This window comes from Equus quagga, chromosome 16, assembly GCF_021613505.1.
Source record: "Equus quagga isolate Etosha38 chromosome 16, UCLA_HA_Equagga_1.0, whole genome shotgun sequence".
Taxonomy (NCBI): domain Eukaryota; kingdom Metazoa; phylum Chordata; class Mammalia; order Perissodactyla; family Equidae; genus Equus; species Equus quagga.
The window spans coordinates 47,671,633-47,696,250 of NC_060282.1; the positions used below are offsets into that span (position 1 = coordinate 47,671,633).

The following is a 24,618-nucleotide window of genomic DNA, read 5'->3' on the forward strand; positions in this document are numbered from 1 at the left end:
CAAAACAGACCACATATGACCTTTATTTGAAAAACACCACTTGGGGGCTGACCCCCGTGTGAGGCACCTGCACAGCAGCTCCTCCACCCGAAGCCCGACGGCCAGAGATGCGGCATGCCCGGAGCGTGCTCCCCAAGATCTTGGGCCCTAGCGAGGAAGCGGCACAAGCAGCGAAGACCCTTTCCGGTCTCAGACAGCCAATCTGAACTCGACTATCCAAGCTCGCAACCCAGCCAAGATAGCCCACTTGTGCCTAGGAAGCGCGGGGTGGCAGAGAAGCCCCGCCCCACGCCCGAGCGCCCTTCAATCGCAGCGCGCGCTTCGGCGCGCTGCGCTGTTAGGGCGGTGCGTCCTGGAAAGCCCCGCCCCCCGCCCAAGAGCCCGCCAATTGCAGCGCGCGGTGTGGTGCGTCGAGCTGGTTCGGGGGCGCGCAGCCTTTCGGCCCCTCGAGGAGGCGGCGCGCCCGAGAGGAGGCGGTGCGCGTGGACATGGCCGGCGGCGGTCGCTCTCGCGGCCCGAAGGTAGGCTGTGAGCAGGGAGCCGGCGCCACGCCGAGCGCGCTTTCTTCGCGCTGTCTCCAGCGGTCGCCTGGGAGCCCCGCGGGCTGGAGAGTCCCACTCTGTCCTTCTTATCGGCCGAGCTCGCAGGGCGCGGGGTGCGCGTGGCTGGGCGGGGCTAGTAGGGGCGAGAGGCGGGCGCTGTGCTGTCGGGGATCTCTGGCGAGGTGGCGGCCGGCTCAGTCCGTGAGCGTGGGCAGAGCCCGCGTCGCGGGTTCAGCCCCTGAGGTTGGTTCCTGCGCGTTGTGCGGATTGAACCCCTCGCCGCTGTCTGGGCCGCGCCATCCGTGTCGGATGCGGAGGGCGGGCCGCGGAGTCACTTCCTTGGGAGAGGCTAGGCGTCGCAGCCATAGGGGTGACGAAGTGAACGATTGGGGTGGACTCTGGGACGAGCGTGAGAGATATACTTACCCTCGCTGGCGTTTGTCAGTTCTGTGTCTCTTTTTCACTCACTCGTACAACGCGCCAAGGCAGTGGTTGGTATGGAATGGTTCTGCCGTTTCTTCCCAGATATCTCTGTTGCCCTACTTTCCTTTCTCCCCTAAACTTTCTCTGAATCTTTTTCTTCCTGCTTCGGTGGGAGAGGAGTCTGAAGCTGACTGCTGTGGGTCTGTCTGTATAGACCAACGTCTGCCGCAGTGTTTGGGCACGGAGTGTGTGTGTAGGGAATGCTGCCTGAGTGATACTTAAATGATTGCAGCTGTATTCGTGAGTGCATCCTCCTTGTTCTGTGAATTGTTTGTGCTGGCGTGTGTATTTCACCTTTTAAAGCTATTTCTAAGTTTCTTTCTTAGAAATATGCTTGTCTCATCCTACTGAAACGAACTTTAAAAAGCAAACCTAGTGCCTCCTTTCTTGACTCCTTTTCCTTTTACCAAAAAACTTGCTGAAAAAATAGTCCATATATATTGGTTCAACTTCCTTAACATTCCTATGCTTCCCTGCTTCTAGGATATCATGGATTGTCAGACACACCCAATTTTGTAAGAGATTTTAGAGAGTAAAAGAAACCTATGACACACATACCTATCAATTGTAAGACACATCCTGATTTCAGAAATATTAAAATGTGAAAGAAAATCAAGGAAATTATTAAACCCAATGTAAGTTATTTACTTTGTCACTATAACATTTGACACATTTACTATTGTCTTTTATTTTTTTGGAGCATCCATGACTGTTGCTACCTTGATTGTCTTCCTGACTTGTAACTGCTCATTTACTGTCTTCCTGCCATGTTCTAATTTTTGACCTTGTGCTTTTTCTTCCTTAACAAGTTTAAGGAAATAAGTAATCAATCTCATTGATGTTGTGTCACTGCCATATAGATAACTTTCAGATCTGTATTTGACCTTTCCTTGAACTCAGTTTAAACTTAGTGTGTCATGAAATCATCATTTTCTCACCTTTAGTCCACTAGGCCCTAACAGTTCTTCCTGTGTTGTGTTGATCTTTTGTTAGTGATGCTCTTGGCTAGGAATGCCGGAGGCACTCATCTGGGCCATATTACTTGTAGCAAGCTCCCACAGATACTCCCTCCTCCCACCCCCCCACCCCCCCACCAATGTTGTGGCTGGATCAGACCTTGTGGTTCTTTTTATGATTGTAGGATGCACTTCAGCAGAAAACAGCAGGGAACTTTGAGGAACAAGATTTATTACTCATAGGTCCAGGAGGGTACATTGCACAGCCAGGGGCCACACAGTGAGGTTGAGTGGAGAGAGAGGGCGGGCAGACCCTATCTGAGGATGACATGTCTAAAGTTTCAAGGGTTCACTCTTTACTGGCTAATTTAAAGCGTAAGAGCAGGAATTAGGGCACTGGAAGAGAGAAGTGGGGTCAGTCAAGTGGTCAGTTATCTAGGTTACCCAGGGCTTTCTGAAAGAGGGAACCTCATGGGTGGGCGTGGCCTAGATCCTTATCTGGTTGTTTTGCTAGTAGCTTTGTCATACAGCTGGCACTATGTTTATTAAAGATGGATGTCTTTGAAATGGATGCTTCAGCAATCCAAAGCTTAATGTCACTTACACTACAGTCTGACTTAGAAATCTTAGTGTTTTTGACTTGATACTCACTTCTGTCCTCTTTGTTCTATCAGTTTTCAAGACCTTATCAGTTTTTCTTTTCAGTAGTTGTATTAGTTATCTATTGCTGTGTAACAGATTGTCTCAAAACTAAACCAGCTTAAAACAAATGTTTATTTTCCTAGACAGTATCTGAGGGTCAGGAATTTGGAAATGGCTCAACTGAGTGGTTCTAGCTCAGGGTCTCCCAATAGTTGCAGTCAAAGGGTCACTGAGTCAGGAGCATCCACTTCCAAGCTCACTCATGTGCTTATTGGCAAGTGTCTGTTCCCTTCCACTTCCATAAGGACGCTCATAGCATGGCAAATGGCTTTGCCAAAGGCAAGAGAGCGCACAACTAAGAAAGAGGCCCTGACATATAACATAATCTCAGAAGTGATATACTATTTCTTCTGTCCTATTCTGTTCCTCATGTAGGTAGAGTGTGAGGGGGGACTATAGAGGACTATAGAAAGTCAGGAGGTGGAGATCATAGGGAGCCATTGTGGCGGCTGGCTACCACAATAGTTTTGTCCCAGGAATTTTTTTTTTCATTTCTGTCACCATAGGTCAGGCCCAAAGTACTTCATGCTTGGAGTGTTTATGTGGTATGAGGTAGCATGCTTCCATTCCATCTTCTGAGATGACTTTCTCTTAGATGCCATTTTAATTATATTGTTATTCCTCTGCTTAAGCATCATTTTACTTCTTATTGCCTACATAATTATTTATTTTGGACTTACCCTATGCTAAGTGCTTTATATGTATTAACTCGTTTAATTCTTTCAACAGTCCTATGAGATAGGTACTATTGTTGGTCTTATTTTGTGGATGGGGGAACTAAGGCACAGCAGAGAGGTTAAGTAATTTGCCTAAGGTGACATAGCAGTTAACTGAAGAATGTGGGTAGTCAGCTCCAGACTTTGCTTTGTTCAGGCTCATAACCTGTTATTTGTCTCTTCTGTAATGTGGCCATGCCTTATTCCTTAACTTTACAACTTTGTTTAGTATTTATCTTCAAGGTAAACAATTATTTTCACTGTATTTTCTTGTCTCTTGGTATTTGCTCATGTTTTTGGTTTGGAGTGATGCTGTTTCTTCCATTTCTGCTTATTGAAAATTTAATCATCTGTCAAGGCCCACCTCAAATCCCACCTTGTCCTTAATCATCCCAGTTGTAAATAAACTTTATTCTGTATTCCTGTGAAAAGTTGTCTGTATCATTCTTATAACTTCATGTCTTATATTAGGTTTACTTGTATCTATGCTTTTGTTCACTTATAATGTGGCCATTGTAAGATTGGGGACTATGCCTTCACCCCATGTCCCCCAGAACAGCTGCTATAGTGTCTTGTGCATATTAGATGCTTCATAAATATCTGATGAATGAATGAAATAGGAACTAATTTAAAAGATTTGGAAGTATTCTAGATATGAAGAAACATAGAGAAATACCTTGGTTAGAAGACTTATGTACCAGCCTCAGCTATACAACTAATTTTGCAATTTTGGACAAACCACATACATCTTTCTGGACTCTTAAGATGAAAGGTGATATGGTCATGGACTAATGTGGTAGATTTGGGAACAGTATTGGGAAAGGACTGAATTGATAGATTCTAAAAGGATGAGGTTTAGGCACCTGAAGTTAAAAGAAGAGGGGAGAATCAATGGTGACTCAAAAGTTTAACTTGCAAAAAATGAGGAAGTTGAGGAGAGTTTGTTGCTGTTTAACTGATATCAGGATATACAGATTTGTGAAAGTTAAGCCCCAGGGAGATTAGGACACTTACTTGCTCAAAGGCTGGGAGTATTTTAGCAGTTTCCTCCCTCCTGCCTCAGCCCCCTCCCTGTCCTTTCAAGTGCTGGTTATTCTTTTTTCCTCTTTATGCTTTGTGTTCTCCCATTACTTGCTAAATAGCCAAGAATGACCACAAATACTGTTTTTCTCTACCAGTTGCTACCTTTTGAGATTTCCTGATCCTCCCCTCACTTTCACAGTTCCTTTTGCCTCTTCAAACTGAATTATGGTTCTCTGCCTTCTCTACACTCTTTTCATGCTGAAAGGAAAACTGTATCTTGGCAAGATCATAAAAGAGAAATGAAGGAAGATTATATCTTCCTGATGACACCCTCCTTTTCTAATCCTTTGGGTCCTTGTCACAAAAGCTTATTGTATTTTTGGTGCGTCTTGCATAATCATAAGGACAAGTTAGATATTAAATACAGTGTATATTAAATGTATATTAAATGGCAAGTAGGTCTTAAGTACGATGTATGTGTTAGTTTGAATTGAAAAGTACACTAAGGCTATACTTCAAATGAAAAGTGTTTTCTTTTTTAAGAGGGGAAACATTTTGCTTCTTTGAAGTGGGAGGGAACTGGAGCCAATGGAGGAAGGACCAACCTTGTACTTTCCTACAAGATTGGATTCTGGTACAGAAAGGGGTTAGTTTTAGAGAATGGGAACGTTTTCCCTCTGAGACTGTAGGGAAGGAGAGTCCAGTAGATGGGAGGCGGGCTGATTTTTACAATCATTGATTTTAACCCAGGGGAAGATGTGATGACTTGAGCTATGATGATGACATGGAAAGGTAAAAGAACGTGTGGGTATGGAACTCATGCATGTGTGTGATTGTGTGTAGGTATGTGTATGTGTGCATGTAAGAGTGTGTGTGTGAGAGTAGAGGGCTAACAAATGAATAAGAGTGTTTACCAGCATTGACGGAGGACATGTAATAAGAAAACATGAAGGGTGCTTCTCTCATTTTGGGGTCTGTTTATGGTAGCCCTGTGGGTTGGTAAAATGAGTTGGTAGAAGGGTAGGAGTCTTAATGCTTGAAAGGCAACACTGAAGTAGTTGGCCATAGAGTGCAGAATGGCAGGGGAAACATTGTGATTAGGATGAGGCTAGTGACTCTGATAAAGTGAGTGGGCTTGAGACTTCTTAAAAGTCCAAGTGAATTCCCAGCTACTCAGAGCCCAATCAGAAACTCAGCTGGTGGTAACTTTGTGTGGAAGGTGCATGTGATAGTTATTGGTAGTCACTTTTGTTAAAGTGAGGTAATGCAGAATCAGTGGCTAGAATGTTTATTTCTGGAATTAGAATACATGGGGGAGAATCTTGACACATTGCTTACAAGCTCTCTGACTGGGGCAATATACCTAACATTTCTAAGTTGTAGTTTGTCTATAAATGGGGATAATACCTATCTTGCAGGGTTGATGTGAGGATTAAATGATGAGAATCCATGAGATGATATACTGAGCATATAAGCACTCAATGTTAGTGATAATGAAAGCAATTACTAATAAAACACCATGATAGTGAAAGAAATTTTTATATGAGGTTGAAGCTATTGTACATCCTCTACTACTTTACGTCTAGATTTCCCTGAAATTACTTCTTTAACTTGTTGAACAAGAAATAGGAAGAGGGCTTTGTTTTAAAGTTGTTTAGTAATGATGGGAGATTCTCTCATAGTTACCTTGGTAGGAGTACCTTATGGTTCCAATTTTAGCCCTTGGTAATCCCATTGGATGACTTGTTGGTGACTCTACTTCTCAGAATTATACTATTTAGTATTGACATCTTGGTCTAGAGGTTGTCTTATCCTTAAAATGGAAGGGAAAGAGAGCTAATGGAAGACTTTCTATAAGTCAGGTACTTCACATATATACTTCATTTAAAAGAAAAAGTATTTTCTTTTTAATCAAAATAATATTTGCTTGTAGATAAGGTAAAGTAGTACAAAAAAGTTTCTCATGAAAACTAGTGATCCCTTGCCCTACTTCTTCCTGCACTTAGTCCTGTCCCTGTGAAACAATAACTTTTCTAAACTGAGATAATTGTGGAATCGCGTACAGTTGTAAAGAATAATACAGAGAGATCTCATGTATCCTTTACCCAGTTTGACCCAATGGTAATATTTTGCAAAACTGTAGTACAATGTCACCATCAATATGTTGACATTAATGCAGTCAGCTATTTTATTCAAATTTCCCTAGATGTACGTGTGTATATATTTAGTTCTATACAAATTTATCACCTGTAGGTTCATATATCCACCACCACAGTCCAGATACTGAACAGTTCCATCAGCACTGTATTGTAAAAGGATCCCTATAAAAATAATCACACCCACTCCCTTCCAGTAACTCCCATTACCCCTAATCCCTGTCAGTCACTAATGTGTTCACTGTTCTAAAAAATGTGTCATTTCAATAATGTTATAGAGTCATACAGCTTGTAACTTCTGAGGATTGTTTTTCTTTTTTTGCCACTCAGCATAATACTCTGGAGATTTATACAAGTTGTTATCTGTATTAGTAGTTGGTACATTTTTATTGCTGAGTAGTATTTCATGGAATGAATGTACCCCTGTTTCACTTAACATTATATCTGTTAAAGGACATCTGGGCTGTTTTCAGTTTTTGGGTTTTATGAATAAAACTGCTGTGAACACTTGTGTACAGGATTTGGTGTGAACATAGGTTTGCATTTCTCCAAGATAAATGCACAGGAGTGTAATTGCTAGGTCATATAGTAACTGGATATTTAGTTTTGTAGAAACTGTTTTCCAGAGTGGCTGTACGATCTTAAAGTCCCACTGGCAATGTGTGATTCAATTTCATAGATAATAAATTCATCCTTTTAAAGTATGCAGTTGTTTTTAAAGTATACAATTGCCTATTGCAAGTAGGCCACTGCAGTATTAATAAATTACTGCTAATTGTTGTAGACAAATGCCCTGGGAATAGGACTTTTTCCCTGAGTGAGCTCTGATTGTCAAATTATGGTAAGCTCTTTGGTCAAATTATGATAAGTCCTGTGAATAAGTTTTTTCCCAAGAGCTGCCAAATGGGTCAGATAGTGATAACTTTGGAGAGACAGGGCTATTTGAAGAGCTCCAAACTCAGTTTGCTCTCTGCTACACTGCCAGTTTACTACCCTGGTTACATGGCTGCTGTTTTTCAAGGCTACTGTGGAGCTAGAGTGGGGGCATGAGACTAGAGCAAGTTAAAACACCACAAAGTTCATTGTTTTTCGAGAGATTCAGCTGTTTTACTTGAGTAAACGCTATTCAGATCGTTGCCTCTGGTTATGTATGTAGTCTATGGATAATTTCCAGATTTCTGAAAAATTAGATTTTGACTCTTTTTGTTAATGTTCTCACTCCTTTCAATGGAGGAGTGGGTTATTAGAGATCCTTACTCTCTTATTCTGGAAGTTTGCCCATCCCATTTTTTATTATCTATCTATCTATCTAATTATTTATTTATTTTTGAGGAAGACTAGCCCTGAGCTAACATCTGCTGCCAATCCTGCTCTTTTTTACTGAGGAAGACTGGCCCTGAGCTAACATCGTGTCTATCTTTACTTTATATGTGGGATGCCTGCCACAGCATGGCTTGACAAGCATTGTGTAGGTCCACAGGATCCGAACTGGGAACCCCGGGCCACCAAAGCAGAATGTGCGAATTTAACCACTGTGCCACCGGCCTGGCCCCACCCATCCCATTTTTTATTTTAACCACTCTGATAGGTGTGTGCTGATAACTGACTGTGGTTTTAATTTATAGTTTCATGATGGCTAATGGTGTTGAACATGATTTTATGTACTTATTTGCTGTCCCTCTGTCCTCTCCGATGAAATATCTATTCATGTCTTTTACCCATTTTTAAATTAGTTTTATTTGGTTACTGTTGAGTTTTGAAAGTTTTTGTTTTTTAGTATTCTAGATACTAGTCCTTTATTGGGTATCTTGTTACCGAATATGTTCTCTCAGAGCAAAAATTTTTAATTTTTACAATATCTATTTTATAGTTTGTACGTTTGCTATCAATTCTAAGAACTCTTTGCCCAGCCCTAGAACCCAAAGATTTTCTATTTTTTCCTAATACTTTTATAGTTTAATGTTTTACATTTAAGTCTGTGACATATCTTGAGTTAATTTTTGTTTAAGGTGTGAGGGTTTGGTTGGGATCCTCTTTTTTTTTGCCCATAGATGTTCAGTTGTCTGGTGCCATATTGAAAGTCTGTTCCTTCCTCCATGGAGTTGCTTTTGCATGTTTGTCAAAAACCAATTGAGCAAATATGTGTGGGTGTATTTCTGCGTTTCTAAAATGTCCCACTCATCTGTGTGTCTATCTCTTTGTCAAATTCACTGTCTTGATCATTGTAGCTATATAGTAAGCCTTAACGTCGGATAGAGCGACTTCCCACTTAATTCTTCTTTGTCAAGATAGTTTTAGCTCTTCTACGGCCTATGCATTTTCTTACAAGTTTTAAAATGTGTCTGTTTCTACAAAATCCTTGCTGGAATTTTGATAGGAAATTTTGATAGGAAAGCTATAGATCAATTTGGGGCAGATAGACATCTTTGCTACGTGAGTCTTCCAGTCCATGAGCATCTTTATTTATTAGGCCTTCTTTGGGTTCTTTTATCAGTATTTTGAAATTTTTAGCATATAGGTGCCATGAATGTTTTCATAAGTTTATACCTAAGTTTAATTTCTTTTGGAGTGATTGTTTATTGTGTATTTAATTCCAGTTTCTACATGTTTATTGTTAGTATTTAGAAATGGATGGATTTTTGTGCGTCGATGTTATATCATATGACCTTGCCAAACTCACTTATCAGTACTAGCTATTTTTGTAGATTTCTTGAGATTTTTCTCCATAGAATATCATGTCTCTGTAGTTTTCTTCTTTCTTTTTCAATCTGTGTTCTGAAATCCACCACCCTCCTCCCACCTTCCTGCCTTATTGTAATGGCTACAACTTCCAATACCATATCACATAAGAGTGATGAGAGCAGATATCCTTGCATGTTACTGATCCTAGGGGGAAAGCATTTGTTCTTTCTTGAGTAAGTATGATGTTAGCTATAGGTTTTTAGGTAGATACTCGTGAGTTGAGGAAATTTACCTCTATTTGTAATTTGCTGAATGGATATTATATTTTGTTATATACTTTTTCTGTACCAGTTGATAGGGTTTTTCTTTTTAGCCTGTTAATATGGTAGATTACATTGGTTGATTTTTTGAATGTTGAATTGGCCTTGTGCACCTGGGATAAGCCCCACTTGGTGTATAATTCTTTGTAGACATTATTGGATTCTTTTTGCTAATATTTTGTTGAGTTTTTTTGCGTGTAAGTTCATGAGAGATATTTGGTCTGTAGTTTCCTTTTTTGATACTGTCTTTGTTTGACTTTAGTATCAGGATAATAGTTTCCTAAAATGAGTTTAGAAATGTTCTTTCTTGTTCTATTTTCTGGAACATATTGTATAAAATTGATGTTAATTCTTTGTTAAAAGTTTGCTAGAAATCTATAATGAAACCATCTGGGCCTAGAGGTTTGTTTTCAGGGGCTTTTAAACTTGAAATTCAATTTCTTTAATGGTTACTGGTCTAGTCAGGTTCTCTCTTTCATCCTGGTTGAGTTTTGGAAGTTTGTGGTTTTTGAAGAATTGGCTGATTTCCTCTAAGTTGTTGAATTTGTGAGTGTAATGTTATAGTGTTATCTTTTTTTAAAATTTATATATATATCTTTTACTAATTTTTTAATTGAGATTATGATAGTTAACAACCTTGTGAAATTACAGTTGTACATCATTATTAGTCATGTTGTAGGTACACGACTTCACCCCTAGTGCCATCCCTCCATGCCCCCTTTCCCCTGGTAACCACTGATCAGTTCTCTTTGTCTATGTGTTAACTACCACCTATGAGTGGAGTCATACAGAGTTTGTCTCTCTCTGTCTGGCTTATTTCACTCAGCATAGTACTCTCAAGGTCTATCCATGTTGTTGGGAATGGAACGCCTTTGTCCTTTTTTATGGCTGAGTAGTATTCCATTGCATATATATGCCATATCTTCTTTATCCAGTCATCAGTTGCTGGGCACTTAGGTTGGTTCCATGACTTAGCTATTGTGAATAATGCTGCGCTGAACATAGGGGTGCATGGGACTTTTGGAATTGCTGATTTCAGGTTCTTAGGATAGGTTCTTAGGTTCAGTAGTGGGATGGCTGGGTCATAAGGTATTTTTATTTTTAACTTTTTGAGGACTCTCCATACTGTTTTCCATAGTGGCTGCACCAGTTTGCATTCCCACCAACAGTGTATAAGGGTTCCTTTTTCTCCACAGTCTCTCCAACATTTGCCACTCTTGGTTTTGGATATTTTTGCCATTCTAACAGATGTAAGGTGATATCTTAATGTAGTTTTGATTTGCATTTCCCTGATGATTAGTGATGTTGGACATCTTTTTGTGTACTTATTCGCCATCTGTATATTTTCTTTGGAAAAATGTCTGTTCATGTCCTGTGCCCATGTTTTGATCAGGCTGTTTGTTTTTTTGTTGGTCAGTTGTGTGAGTTCCTTATATATTAGGGAGAGTAACCCCTTGTCGGATATATGACTTGCAAATATTTTCTCCCAACTGGTGGGTTGTCTTTTTGTCTTGATCCTAGTTTCTTTTGCCTTGCAGAAGTTCTTTAGTCTGATGAAGTCCATTGTTTATTTTTTCTTTTGCTTCCCTTGTCTGAGAAGACCTGGTATTCGAAAAGATTCTTTTAAATTCGATGTCAAAGAGTGTACTACCTATGTTATTTTCCAGGAGTTTTATGGTTTCAGGACTTATCTTCAAGTCTTTGATCCATTCTGAGTTTATTTTTGTGTATGGTGTGAGGTAATGGTCTACTTTCATTTTTTTGCAAGTGGTTGTCTAGATTTCCCAACACCATCTATTGAAGAGACTATCTTTTCTCCATTGTATGTTCTTGGCATGTTTGTTGAAGATTAGCTGTCCGTAGATGTACAGTTTTTGTTTCTGGGCTTTCAGTTCTCTTGCATTGATCTGTGTGCCTGTTTTTGTACTAGTATCATGCTGTTTTGATTACTATGGTTTTGTAGTATATTTTGAAGTCACAGCTTGTGATGCCTCCAGCTTTGTTCTTTGTCCTCAGTATTGCTTTAGCGATTTGGGGTCTTTGGTTGCCCCATATGAATTTTAGGATTCTTTGTTCTATTTCCGTGAAGAATGTCATTAGGATTCTGATTGGTATTGCATTGAATCTGTAGATTGCTTTAGGTAGTATGGACCTTTTAACTATGTTTATTTTTCCAATCCATGTTCATGGCATTTTTTTCCACCTTTTTATGTCATCTATTTGTTTCAATAGTGTCTTATAGTTTTACTGTGGAAGTCCTTCACCTCCTTGGTTAAGTTTATTCCTAGGTATTTTATTCTTTTTGTTGCGATTGTAAATGGAATTGTATTCTTGAGTTCTTTCTGTAAGTTCGTTATTAGTGTAGAAGTGCAACTGATTTTTTAAGTTGACTTTGTGCCCTGCAACTTTACTGTAGTTGTTAATTATTTCTAATAGTTTTCCAATGGATTCTTTAGGGTTTTCTGTATATAAGATCATGTCATCTGCAAACAGTGAGAGTTTCATTTCATCACTCAATATTTGGATTCTGTTTATTCCTTTCTCTTGCCTGATTGCTCTGGCCAAAACCTCCAGTACTATGTTGAATAAGAGTGGTGATAGTGGGCATCCTTGTCTTGTTCCTGTTCTCAGAGGTGTGGCTTTCAGTTTTTGCCCATTGAGTATGATGTTGGTTGTGGGTTTGTCATATATGGCCTTTATTATGTTGAGGTAATTGCTTTCTATCCCCCTTTTCTTAAGAGTTTTTTAAAATCATAAATGGCTGTTGGACCTTTCAAATGCTTTCTCTGCATCTATTGAGATGGTCATATGGTTTTTAGTCCGCATTTTGTTAAGGTGGTGTATCACATTGATTGACTTGCAGATTTTGAACCATCCCTCTGCCCTTGGTATAAATTCCACTTGATCATGATGTATGATCTTTTTGATATATTGCTGTGTTCAAGTTGCCAGTATTTTGTTGAGGATTTTTGCATCTATATTCATCAGCGATATTGGCCTGTAGTTTTCCTTTTTTTGTGTTGTGCTTGTCACGCTTTGGTATCAAAGTGATGTTGGCTTTGTAGAATGTGTTAGGAAGCATTCCATCTTCCCTGACTTTTTGGAATAGCTCAAGAAGGATAAGTACTAAATCCTCTCCGAAAGTTTGGTGGAATTCTCAAGGGAGTTGTCTGGTCCCAGGCTTTCATTTTTTGGAATGCTTTTGATTACTGTTTCAGTTTCTTTACTTATGGTTGATCTATTCAGATTATCTATTTCTTCTTGATTCAGCTTTGGGAGGTTGTAAGAGTCTAAGAATTCATTTTCTCTAGATTGTCCATTTTGTTGACATATAGCTTTGTGTAGTATTCTCATAATCCTTTGTATTTCTGTGGTATTTGTTGTTTCTCTGCTTTCATTTCTGATTTATCTGAGCTTTCTCTCTTTTTTTCTTTGTAAGTCTGGCTGTTTGTCAGTTTTGTTTATCTTCTGAAAGAACCAGCTCTTTGCTTCATTGATCCTTTCTGCTGCCTTTTTTTGTTTGAATTGCATTGATGTCTGCTCTGATTTTCGTTATTTCTCTCCTGCTGACTTTGGGCTTTGTTTGTTGTTCTTTTTCTACTTCAGTTAGGTGTAGTTAGAGATTTTTTATTTGTGGTTTTCCTTGTTTGTTAAGATGAGCCTGTATTGCAGTTAATTTCCTTTTTAATATGGCCTTTGCTGCATCTCATATTAGTTGGTATGGCATATTCATTTTCATTTGTCTCCAGATATTTTTGATTTCTCCTTTAATTTCTTCAGTGATCCATTGGTTGTTCAGTAATGTGTTTTTTAGTCTCCATGTCTTTGTCCCTTTCTCAGCTTTTTTCTTGTAATTAATTTCTAGGTTCATAGCATTGTGACAGCAAAGATGCCTGTTTTTATTTCAATCTTCTTAAAATAATTGAGGCTTACCTTTTTTCCCAGCTTATGGTCTATTCTTGAGAATGTTCCATGTGCACTTGAGAAGAATGTATATTCTGCTGTTTTTTGATGGAGTGTTCTATGTATGTCTATTAAAGTCCAACTGGTCCAGCTTTTCATTTAATTCCACTGTTTCCTTGTTGAGTTTCAGTCTGGATGGTCTGTCCATTGATGTGAGTGGAGTGTTGAGGTCCTCTACTATTATTGTGTTAGTATTAATATTTTCCTTTAGGTTTGTTAATACTTTATGTACTTTGGTGCTCCTGTGTTGGGTGCATTGATATTTATAAGTGTTATGTCTTCTTGGTGGAGTGTCTCTTTGATCATTATATGCCGCTTTTCTTTGTCTCTCTTTACCTGTCTTATCTTGAGGTCTACTTTGTCTGCTATAAGTATTGCAACACCGGCTTTCTTTTGTTTGCCATTAGTTTGGAATATTGTCCTCCATCTGTTCATACTAAGCCTGTGTTTGTCATTAGAGCTGAGATGTGTCTCCTGGTGGCAGCATATTGTTGGGTCTTGGTCTTTAATCCATCTCACCACTCTGTGCATTTTTATTGGAGAAGTCAATCCATTTACGTTTAGGGTGATTGTCAATACACAAGGGCTTAATGCTGCCATTTTATCACTCATTTTCCAGTTCTCCTGCATTTCCTTTGTTTCTCGTCTACCAATTAAGTTACGTAGTTTTTTATGTTGTGTTTCTTTGTTTTGTTCTTATTTATTATTTGTCTCTCTGTTCTGCTTTTTTGTTTAGTGATTACCATAAGGTTTGTATTCAAACTCTTGTAGATGAGATAGTCCGTTTTCTGATGGCCTCTTACTTCCATAGACCAAACCAATTCAGTTCCTTTCCTCTTCCTCTCCTAAGTTGTTTTCCTCACATCTTATTCCATCTTGTGTTGAAAGTTTGTGGGTAAAATGTCAAGATTATGTTATTTTTGGTGTTTTCCTTCCCTATATTTTTAATGTTTTATTTGAGTTTGCTAATACATTCTGATGGATAGCTACAGTTTTCTGATTTTGTTTACCTATTCACTTCCTTAATTAGGGCTTTGTAACTTCTTTCTTTTTTATCAGATATGAGGGGCTTCTTGAGGACTTTGTCTAGGGGTGGTCTTATTGCGATGAACTCCCTTAGCTTTTGTTTATCTGGGAAAGTTTTTATTTCTCCATCATATCTCAAGGAGATTTTCACTGGATAGAGTATTCTTGTCTGGAAGTTTTTGTCTTTCAGAATTTTGAATATGTCATTCCAGTCTCTCCTAGCCTGTAAGGTTTCTGCTGAGAAATGCACTGAAAGCCTGGTGGGGGTTCCTTTGTAAGTTATTTTTTTCTGCCTTGCTGCCTTTCGTATTTTTTCTTTGTCGTTGACTTTTGCCAGTTTCACTACTATATGCTTTACAGTGGGTCTTTTTATGTTGATAGTTATGAGATTTTTTTGGGTTCTTACACTTGCATTTCTAGCTTCTTCCCCATGTTTGAGAAGTTTTCTGCTGTTATTTCTTTGAACACGCTTTCTGCTTCATTCTCCTTCTGTTCTCCCTGTGGAGTACCTATAACCCTTATGTTGCGTTTCCTAATTCAGTGAGATATTTCTCAGAGAATTTCTTAGTTTCTTTTTAGTGTTAGTTCTTTTTCCTTCTCCATCTGAAGCATTTCTATATTGGTGTCCTCAACATTGCTGATTCATTCCTTCATAATATCACCTTTATTGTTCAGGGAATCCATATTCTTCACTTCATGCATTGTGTTTTCATCTCCAATATTTCTGATTGGTTCTTCTTTATATTTTAAATCTTTTTTGTGAAGAAGATCATGAATTCATTGAACGATCTGCATTTTCTTGTAACTTGTTGAGTTCTTTTAATGATAACTTTTTTTGAATTCTGTGGCATTTCCATTATAGATTTCTATGCCTCAGGATTGATTTCTGGGTACTTGTCATATTCCTGCTGGAGTGGGAATTTAGTATATTTTTTCATACTGCTGTGTGGCATGGATTTGTGCTTTTGCATAGTGGTACTATTTGATTCACTTCCGCCTGCTGCCACTTTATTGGCGTCAAGACCTGTGCAGTCTGAGCCTGCTGAGATCTACAACTCAGCTCCTAGCTGCTGCTTTTAACTGGGGTGCCGGGCAGGGGGGAGGGACGTGTTCTTTCTCCTGCAAGATCTCAGTGGCTTCTTGCTCTGCCCTATCCGTTCTCCTGGGGTGGTAGCTTGATGAAGACACCCCTGCAGTAACTAGTCACTTATGTGTGGGGCTTTCACCTTGGCACCGAGGACCCTCGGAGAGCGATGATGTTGCCGTGGAGGGCCACCAGCACCCCCTTTCCTTTCAAAGCCACGCACAGTCCCTAGGTTGCTGCCCTTCAGGATTAAGAGAAGCTCATTACCTCTCTCCACTTCCTTAGAGGGGCTCAAGCCCCTCCCCTTTCAGACATATGACTGTGTGGGTCTCTCAGACATCTTTTGTGTTGTGTGTATGTCTTCTGTTGGAATATGAATGTACTTTTCATTGTATCTTAGAGGGGATAGTTTAAAGTAAGAGCTCACTCCACTATGATGCTGACGCCACACATGATATTTTGTTTTCTGATATCATATTGTTTTCTGATATCTTGTTAACTTGCTCTGAAGTTCATAGTCCAAGTATCATTGTCTTTTGATGTAATTTGATTTAAAATGTTCATTAGCTTCTAACCACAGCTCTTACTTTTGGGGAACTATTTATGTAGCCAGCAGGGGGAGCACTTATTCATGTTCCTTTTGTAACTGGGACTCAAGCTGGAGAAACATTGAGAATTTTAATATGTGCAGTTTAGAACGTTTTTTGAAAATTGCCTTTTGATAATAAAAACAATATCATCCATAAGTTTACCATCAAATAATATAAACATTTTGATCTATTTACAGCTAGTGTTTTTAATGAATGCTTATCATGTTATCTATTATAACTATTATATATATTTCGTCTTTTAAGGAAATGTTTTACAAGATATTGTCATCAGTATTACATGGAAATGTATTTTGGAAATCTACCTGACTACTCTTCTATTTTGATGAAATCAGAAGTAGAACATGCATTCTTAAGTATAAAGAAGATTTCAGTGGTTTCTCATAAATTTGTAAGTTTTAGAATCAGAAATTTTCTTTTAAGCAAACAAAAATAGAGTACAACAGTGTCTGTTTTGTGTGTGTGTGGGGGGGGGGAAGATGGTCACTGAGCTAACATCTGTTGTCAATCTTCCTCTTTTTGCTTGAGGAAAATGGTCCCTGAGCTAACATCCATGTTAATCTTCCTCTACTTTGTATATGGGATGCTGCCACAGCAATGCTTGATGAGTGATGTATAGGTCCGCACCAGGGATCTGAACCTGCAAACCCTGGGCTGCTGAAGCAGAGCACATGAACTTAAACCACCACACCACCAGGCCAGCCCCAACATTGTCTATTTTAGGGTTACAGCTATGAAAAGGGTGTGTAATTAGAAGAATCAAATAGGGCTGGAAGATATTAAAATAGTTGTGTCAGGGTGGTAACCTACTGCTTGGTACGTAATTTTGTACTCAATTTTTGGAACAGGTGAGTAGTAGGACCATAGTGATGAGTCTTTCTACTTTACTGTAATACTAGGGCAATACGTAGAGGGAAAAAATTTTGTAAAGATGTAAACAAAGATGAATGACTTCTTAAAAAGTTATTTCTAAGAAAACCTGTCAAGTTTGTATAGCTCTAGATTATATTCTGTAAACCCTTAAAAGTTGTGTCTGAGAAAAGCAGTATATAATATTGTTTATCTAACAGCTAATTTACTTACAGAAAGAACAGAAACCTACTTAGTACCTGTGTTCTGGCCACAATTTTACCAAGATCTCCAAATATTTTCTCTTTGAACATTACCTCTATAAGTCCTTCCTTGTTTTGAAGTTGTTTGTTGAATTTCATATTCAGCTTTGTCACTTACACATTAAAGTTGACACAGGTAACAAATATATCTGTATGTCTATAAGTGTGGAGAAGTAGAGTAACCAAAGGGAAGACAGTTTTGAGGAGAAATCGAATTGCAGTGGTTGGAAGGATGAATAGCATATATGTGTTGACAAATTTCTGTAGACGTCTGTATTTCTCTAATGATTAGTGATTTTGAGCAGCTTTTCATGTCTTTATTGGCCATTTACATCTTCTTCAAGAAGTGTCTTTACAAGTCCTTTGCCCCTTTTAAAATTGAGTGTTGGCTTTTTGTTGTTGAGTTGTAGGAGTTCTTTATATATTCTGGGTATTAATCCCTTATCAGATATTGGATTGCATTTTAATAAACTCTGGCTTAATGGTTAAAGAGTTTGGATTGTAGAATCAGACCAGTCCGTGTGTGAATCCTAGGTCTCCTGCTTGTGAAAACATGGGCCCATTTCTTGAATTTCTCCTGAAGCCTCTGCTTCCTCATCTGTAAAGCTAGAATACCTACCTCATCAGATTTGGGGAGGATTAAATGGTATATTCTATGATTAAATAAGTGCTGAGTATATGGTAGATACTGTTTTTTAGTTTCTCATGTCTGTTTCCCAAACTAGGATTTTTAGCTGAGAGTTAATAATTCCTGAAGTGAAACCAGTCTATGCTTATACTTAATATTAGTTGATTATTGGCTCACTTTACAGATTGTATCTTGCTTACTGACTTTGAAGTGTCTGACTTTTTTTTAATTTTAATTTTTTTATTGCGGTATAATTGACATGTAACATATTAGTTTCAGGTGTACAACATAGTGATTCGATATTTGTATACATTGCAAAATGATAACCACAATAAGACTAGTTACCATACACAGTTACACTTTTTTTCTTTTATTAATTTTTGGATGTACATTATAATATATTTTGAATTCTGTGTAGATTACATCATCTTCACCACCCAAAAGCTAATTATAGTTCATCCCCTCACATGTGAGCTTAATCACCCCTTTCACCCTCCCTCTTCCCCTCTTCCCATATGGTAACCACCAATCCAATCTCCAGTGCTATGTGTTTGTTTGTTGTTGTTTTTATCTTCTACTTATGAGTAAGATCATATGGTCTTTGACTTTCTCTCTGACTTATTTCACTCAGCATAATACCCTCAAGGTCCATCCAAGTTGTCACAAATGGCTGGATTTCATCATTTCTTATGGCTGAGTAGTAGTCCATCCTGTATAAATACGACATCTTTATCCATTCATCCCTTGATGGGCACCTAGGTTGCTTCCAAGTCTTGGCTATTGTGTATATTGCTGCAGTGAACATAGAAGTGCAAGTATCTTTATGCCTTTGTGTTTTGAAGTTCTTTGGATAAATACCCAGGAGTGGGATAGCTGGGTCACATGGTAGATCTATCCTTAATTTTCTGAGGATACTCCATACTGCTTTCCATAGTGGCTGCACCAGTTTGCACTGCCACCAGCAGTGAACAAGGGTTCCCTTCTCTCCACATCCCCTTCAAAATTTGTTGTTTCCTGTCTTGTTAATTATAGCCATTCTGACCGGAGTGAGGTGATACCTCATTGTAGTTTCGATTTGTGTTTCCCTGATAGCTAATGATGTTGAGCATCTTTTCATATGCCTGTTGGCCATCTGTATATCTTCTTTGGAGAAATCTCTGTTCAGATCTTTTGCCCATTTTCTAATTGGATTGTTGGTTTTTTTGTTGTTGAGCTGTATGAGTTCTTTGTATATTTTGGATATTAACCCAATATCTGATTTGCAAATCAGAAAAAGCCCCTTATCTGGTTTGCAAATATCTTCTCCCAATTGTTAGGTTGTCTTTTCGTTTTGTTGATGGTTTCCTTTGCTGTGCAGAAGCTTTTGAGTTTGATGTACTCTCATTTGTTCATTTTTTCTTTTGTTTCCCTTGCCTGGTCACACATGGGACTTCAAAATATGCTGCTCAGACCGATGTCAAAGACGTACTGCCTATGTTTTTTCCTAGAAGTTTCATGGTTTCGGGTCTTAGATTCAAGCATTTAATCCATTTTAAGTTGACTTTTGTGCATGGTGTAAGGGAATGGTCTACTTTCATTCTTTTGCATGTGGCTGTCCAGTTTTCCCAACACCACTTATTGAAGAGACTCTCCTTTCTCCATCATATGCTCTTGGCTCCCTTGTCGAATATTAGCTGTCCATAAACGTGTGGGTTTACTTCTGGGCTCTCGATTTTGTTCCATTGACCTGTGTGTCTGTTTTTGTGCCAGTACCATGCTGCTTTGGTTACTATGGCTTTGTAGTATATTTTGAAATCAGGGAGTGTGATACGTCCTGCTTTGTTCTTTTTTCTCAGGAATCTTTTGGCTATTCGGGGTTTTTTGTTCTATATAAGTTTTAGGATTCTTTGTTCTCTTTCTGTAAAAAATGTTGTTGGAACTTTGAAAAGGATTGCATTGAATCTATAGATTGCTTTAGGAAGTATGGACATTTTAACTGTGTTAATTCTCCCAATCCAAGAGCACGGAATATCTTTCCATTTCTTTGTGTCTTCCTCGATTTCTTTCAAGAATGTTTTAAAGTTTTCGGTGTACAGCTCTTTCGCCTCTTTGGTTAAGTTTATTCCTAGGTATTTTATTTTGTTTGTTGCAGTTGTAAATGGGATTGTATACTTAATTTCTCTTTCTGCTGTTTTGTTATTAGTGTATAGAAACGCAACTGATCTTTGTACATTGATTTTGTATCCTGGGACTTGACTGTATTCCTTTATTGTTTCTAAAAGTTTTTTAGTGGAATCTTTAGGGTTTTCTACATATAAAATCATGTAGTCTGCAAAGAGTGACAGTTTTACTTGTCTTCTCCAATGTGGATCCCTTTTATTTCTTTTTCTTGCCTGATTGCTCTGGCTAGGACTTGCAGTACTATGTTAAATAAGAGTGATGACACTGGGCATCCTTGTCTGGTTCTTGTTCTTAGAGGGATAGCTTGCAGTTCTACTCCATTGAGAATGATATTTGCTGTGGGTTTGTCACATATGGCCTTTATTATGTTGAGGTATTTTCCTTCTATACCCCTTTTACTTGGCGTTTTTATCATAAATGGATGCTGTATCTTGTCAAATGATTTTCTGCATCTATTGAGATGATATGGGATTTTTATTCTTCATTTTGTTAATGTGGTGTATCACGTTGATAGATTTGCAGATGTTGAACCATCCCTGCATCCCTGGAATGAAACCCCCTTGATCACGATGTTTCATCTTTTTAATGTATTGTTGTATTCAATTTGCTAGTATTTTGTTGAGGATTTTTGCATCGATGTTCATCAGTGATATTGGCCTGTAATTTTCTTTTTTTGTTTTGTCCCTGTCTGGTTTCAGTATCAGGAAATGTTTGCTTCCTAGAATGAGTTAGGAAGCCTCCCCTCCTCTTCAGTTTTTTGGAAGAGCTTGAGAAGGATAGGTATTCAGTCTTCTTTGAATGTTTGGTAGAATGCTCCAGAGAAGCCGTCTGGTCCTGGACTTTTATTTTTTGAGAGGTTTTTGATTGCTGTTTCAATCTCCTTGCTGGTGATCGGTCTATTAAAATTTTCTGCTGCTTCTTGGTCCAGTTTTGGAAGGTTGTATGTTTCTAAGGATTTTTCCATTTCTGCTAGATTATCCAATTTGTTGGCGTGTAGCTTTTCATAGTATTCTCTTATCTTTTATATTTCTGAGGTGTCCGTTGTAATCTCTCCTCTTTCATTTCTGACTTTATTTATTTGAGCCTTCTCTCTTTTTTTCTTGGTGAGTCTAGCTAAGGGTTTGTCAATTTTGTTTATCCTTTCAAAGAACCAGCTCTTGGTTTCGTTAGTTATTTCTATTGGTTTTTTTAGTTTCTATTTTGTTTATTTCTGCTCTGATTTTTATTATTTCCTTCCTTTTGCTGATTTTGGGCTTTGTTTGTTGTTCTTTTTCCAGTTCCTTTAGATGGACTTTTAGATTGTCTATTTGGCATCTTTTTTCTTTGTTGAGGTAGTCCTGATTTGCTATAGACTTTCTTCTTAAAACTGCTTTTGCTGTATCCCACTGATTTTGGCATGTCGTGTTTTCATTTTCATTTGTCTCCAGGAATTTTTTGATTTCTTGATTGAACCCATCGTTGTTTAGTAGCATTTTCTTCAATCTCCATATTTTTGTGGCTTTTCTGGTTTTCTTACTGTCGTTGATTTCTAGTTTCATACCCTTGTGATCAGCAAATATGCATGGTATTATTTCTATCTTCTTAAATTTATTGAGACTTGTTTTCTGGCCTAATATGTGATCAATCCTGGAGAATGTTCCATGGGCGTTTGAAAAGAATGTATATTTTGTGGGTATTGGATGGGATGTTCTGTATATATCTACTAAGTCCGTCTGGTCTAATGTGTCCTTTAAGGCCAGTGTTTCCTCATTGATCTTCTGTTTGGATGATCTGTCCATTGGTATAAGTGGAGTGTTAAAGTCCCCTACTATTATTGTGTTATTGTCTGTTTCCCCTTTATGTCTGTTAATAACTGATTTATATATTTAGGTGTTCCTATGTTGTGTGCATAGATATTTACAAGTCTTATATTTTCTTGTTGAATTGTTCTCGTAATCATTATGTAGTGTCTGTCCTTGTCTCTTGTTACAGTTTTTGTTTTAAAGTCTATTTTGTCTGATATAAGTATTGGTACCCCTGCTTTCTTTTCTTTGCCATTTGCATGGAATATCTTTTTCCGTCCTTTCACTTTCAGTTTGTGGGTGTCTGTAGGTCTGAAGTGTGTTTCTTGTATGCAGCATATACATGAGTCTTGTTTTTTTATTCAATTGGCCACCCCATGGCATTTGATTGGAGCATTCAGTCCATTGACATTTAAAGTAGCTATTGATAAATATGTATTTATTGCCATTTTACTTTTTTTTCTGGGTGTTTTAGTAATTCTTCTATGTTCCTTCCTTTTTCTCTTGCTCTCTTCCCTTGTCGTTTGATGGCTATCTTTAGTAATATGTTTGATTTCTTTTTGTTTAATTTTTTTTCTGCTTGTTATAGGTTTCTGATTTGTGGTTACCATGAGAATACTATTTAATATACTATGCATGTAACAGTCTATATTGAGTAGATAGACTCATTAGCTTGATCTCTTCCTAAAAGCTCTACTTTTTCACTCTCCTCCTCCCACATTATATGTTTTTCACATCATATATAGTCTTTTGTTTAGTGTTTGTCTCTCCATTATCCTCTTATCATTGAAATAGGTGATTTTAGTACATTTGTCTTTTAACCTTCACATTATCTTCACAGGTAGTTGCTCTGCTGCCTTTACTATACTTTTACCTTACAGGTCATTTTATTGCCTGTCTTTAGTTGTTGTTGCTGTTTTGGGTATTTTTGGTAATTTTTCCTTATCTCTATTTGTGGTCCTTGCTTTCCCACTTAAATAAGTCCCTTCAGCATTTCTTGCAGAACTGGTTTCTTGGTGATAAACTCCTTTAATTTTTGCTTGTCTGGGAAGCACTTTATCTCTCCTTCCATTCTGAATGACAACCTTGATGTATAGAGTATTCTTGGCCATAGGTTTTTTCCTTTTAGCACTTTAAATATGTCATGCTATTCTCTTCTTACCTGTAGGGTCTTGACTGAGAAGTCTGCTGATAGCCTGATGGGCTTCCCTTTATATGTCACTTGTGGCCTTTCTCTGGTGGCTTTTAGGATTCTCTCTTTATATTTAATTTTTGACATTTTGATAATACTATCTCTTGGTGTGGGCCTCTTTGGGCTTCCCTTGTTTGGAGCTCTCTGTGCTTCCTGTAGTTGGAATGTCTGTTTCCTTCATCAGGTTAGGAAAATGTTCGTCTATTATTTTTACAAATAAGTTTTCTGCCCCTTTGTCTCTCTCTTCTCCTTCTGGGACACCTATAATCTGAATGTTAGCACGCTTGATATTGTCCCAGAGTTCCCTTAGACTGTTCTCATTCTAATTCTTTTTTCTCTGTTCTGTTCTGCTTGGGTGATTTCCTCGTTTTTCATCTAGCTTGCTGATCCGTTCGTCTGCTTTCTCTATTCTGCTTATGAGTCTGTGTAGTGAATTTCTCATTTCCAGTATTGTGTTCTTTATTTCTGATTGTTTTTTTTAATATCTTCCAGTTCTTTGCTGATGTGTTCACTCTGTTCATACATTCTTCTCCACATATCTGTGAGCATCCTCATTATATTTTGTTTGAATTCTTTGTTGAGTAGGTCGCTAGTTTCTGTTTCACTTAGTCCTTTTTCTGGGGTTTTGTACTGTTCCCTTGCTTGGAAATTATTCCTTTGTCTCCTCATTATGCCTCTTTTTCTGTGCTGTTTTCTTTGTACTAGGTGAGTCAGCTATGTCTCCTGATCTTGGAGAAGTGGCCTTATGTATGAGATGCCTTATGAGGTGCAGCAGTGTGCTTCCCTATTGTCACCAGTCCATAAGAACCAGGAGTGACCCCTTTGTGGGCTACTTTGTTCTTCTGCTTTGGCAGGGTTGCTCCCACTGCAGGTATCCAGGGAGTGTGATCTTTCCTTCCCTGGCCAGCTGTTTGTAAATCTGGTTTGGGGGGGGCCTCAGCACTGTTGGCTACAAAGTCTATCAGCACACTCTTATTGCAATTGTCCTCTTAATTGGGTTGGTACCCAGTGTAGCTGGTTGCTAGACTCAGGGGCTTACAGTTGTGATAGGCCTCAGGCCTACAAGGCTGTTGTCAGTTCTCTTAGGAGTGCAGCTGAGTGGGGCTGGCCCTAGGCAGGGGGCATTCAGTTGTGTCAGGCTTTGGAAGGTGGGGCTGATCCTTTTTATGGCTATTTGTGAAGCACAAGTCTTCTTCCACTGATAAGCCTCACCCCCCCACCGGACCACATTACACTGTCAACCCAGTCCTGGTCTGTGCAGACTTCTCAACCCCCTGGAGCATACCCCAACACCACACTGCAGAGGCCCCCAACTCTCCCCCAATGCTCCCCACAATTCACCTGGTCCTCACACAGGCCTTGCCCCACAGAGGCAGACACCCTTGCCTGCCTGTAGAGGATCAAGGCACTGAGTCAGTGCAGGCTGAAAAGTAGCCTGAGCGTTTGCTGTTAGGTGGTGCCAGTCCCTAGGGTGGGTTGCCTGC

General features: G+C 38.7%; 1 protein-coding gene across 8 annotated transcripts in view; it reads left to right on the forward strand.

Annotated features, from left to right (window-relative positions):
• The first annotated feature begins 409 nt into the window (after nucleotides 1-409).
• SPIDR (scaffold protein involved in DNA repair) overlaps nucleotides 410-24,618 on the forward strand; it is a 466,088-nt gene continuing 441,879 nt past the window's right edge. For 6 of the 8 annotated variants that reach the window (XM_046641893.1, XM_046641895.1, XM_046641894.1 and 3 more), the window contains exon 1: nucleotides 416-521. In XM_046641893.1, coding sequence (XP_046497849.1) covers nucleotides 489-521 — 33 coding nt within the window. In that variant the 5' untranslated portion in view covers nucleotides 416-488. Of the gene's footprint in view, nucleotides 522-764; nucleotides 786-24,618 lie in introns of those variants that run through there. The other 2 variants (XM_046641898.1, XM_046641899.1) reach the window with 2 other exon arrangements.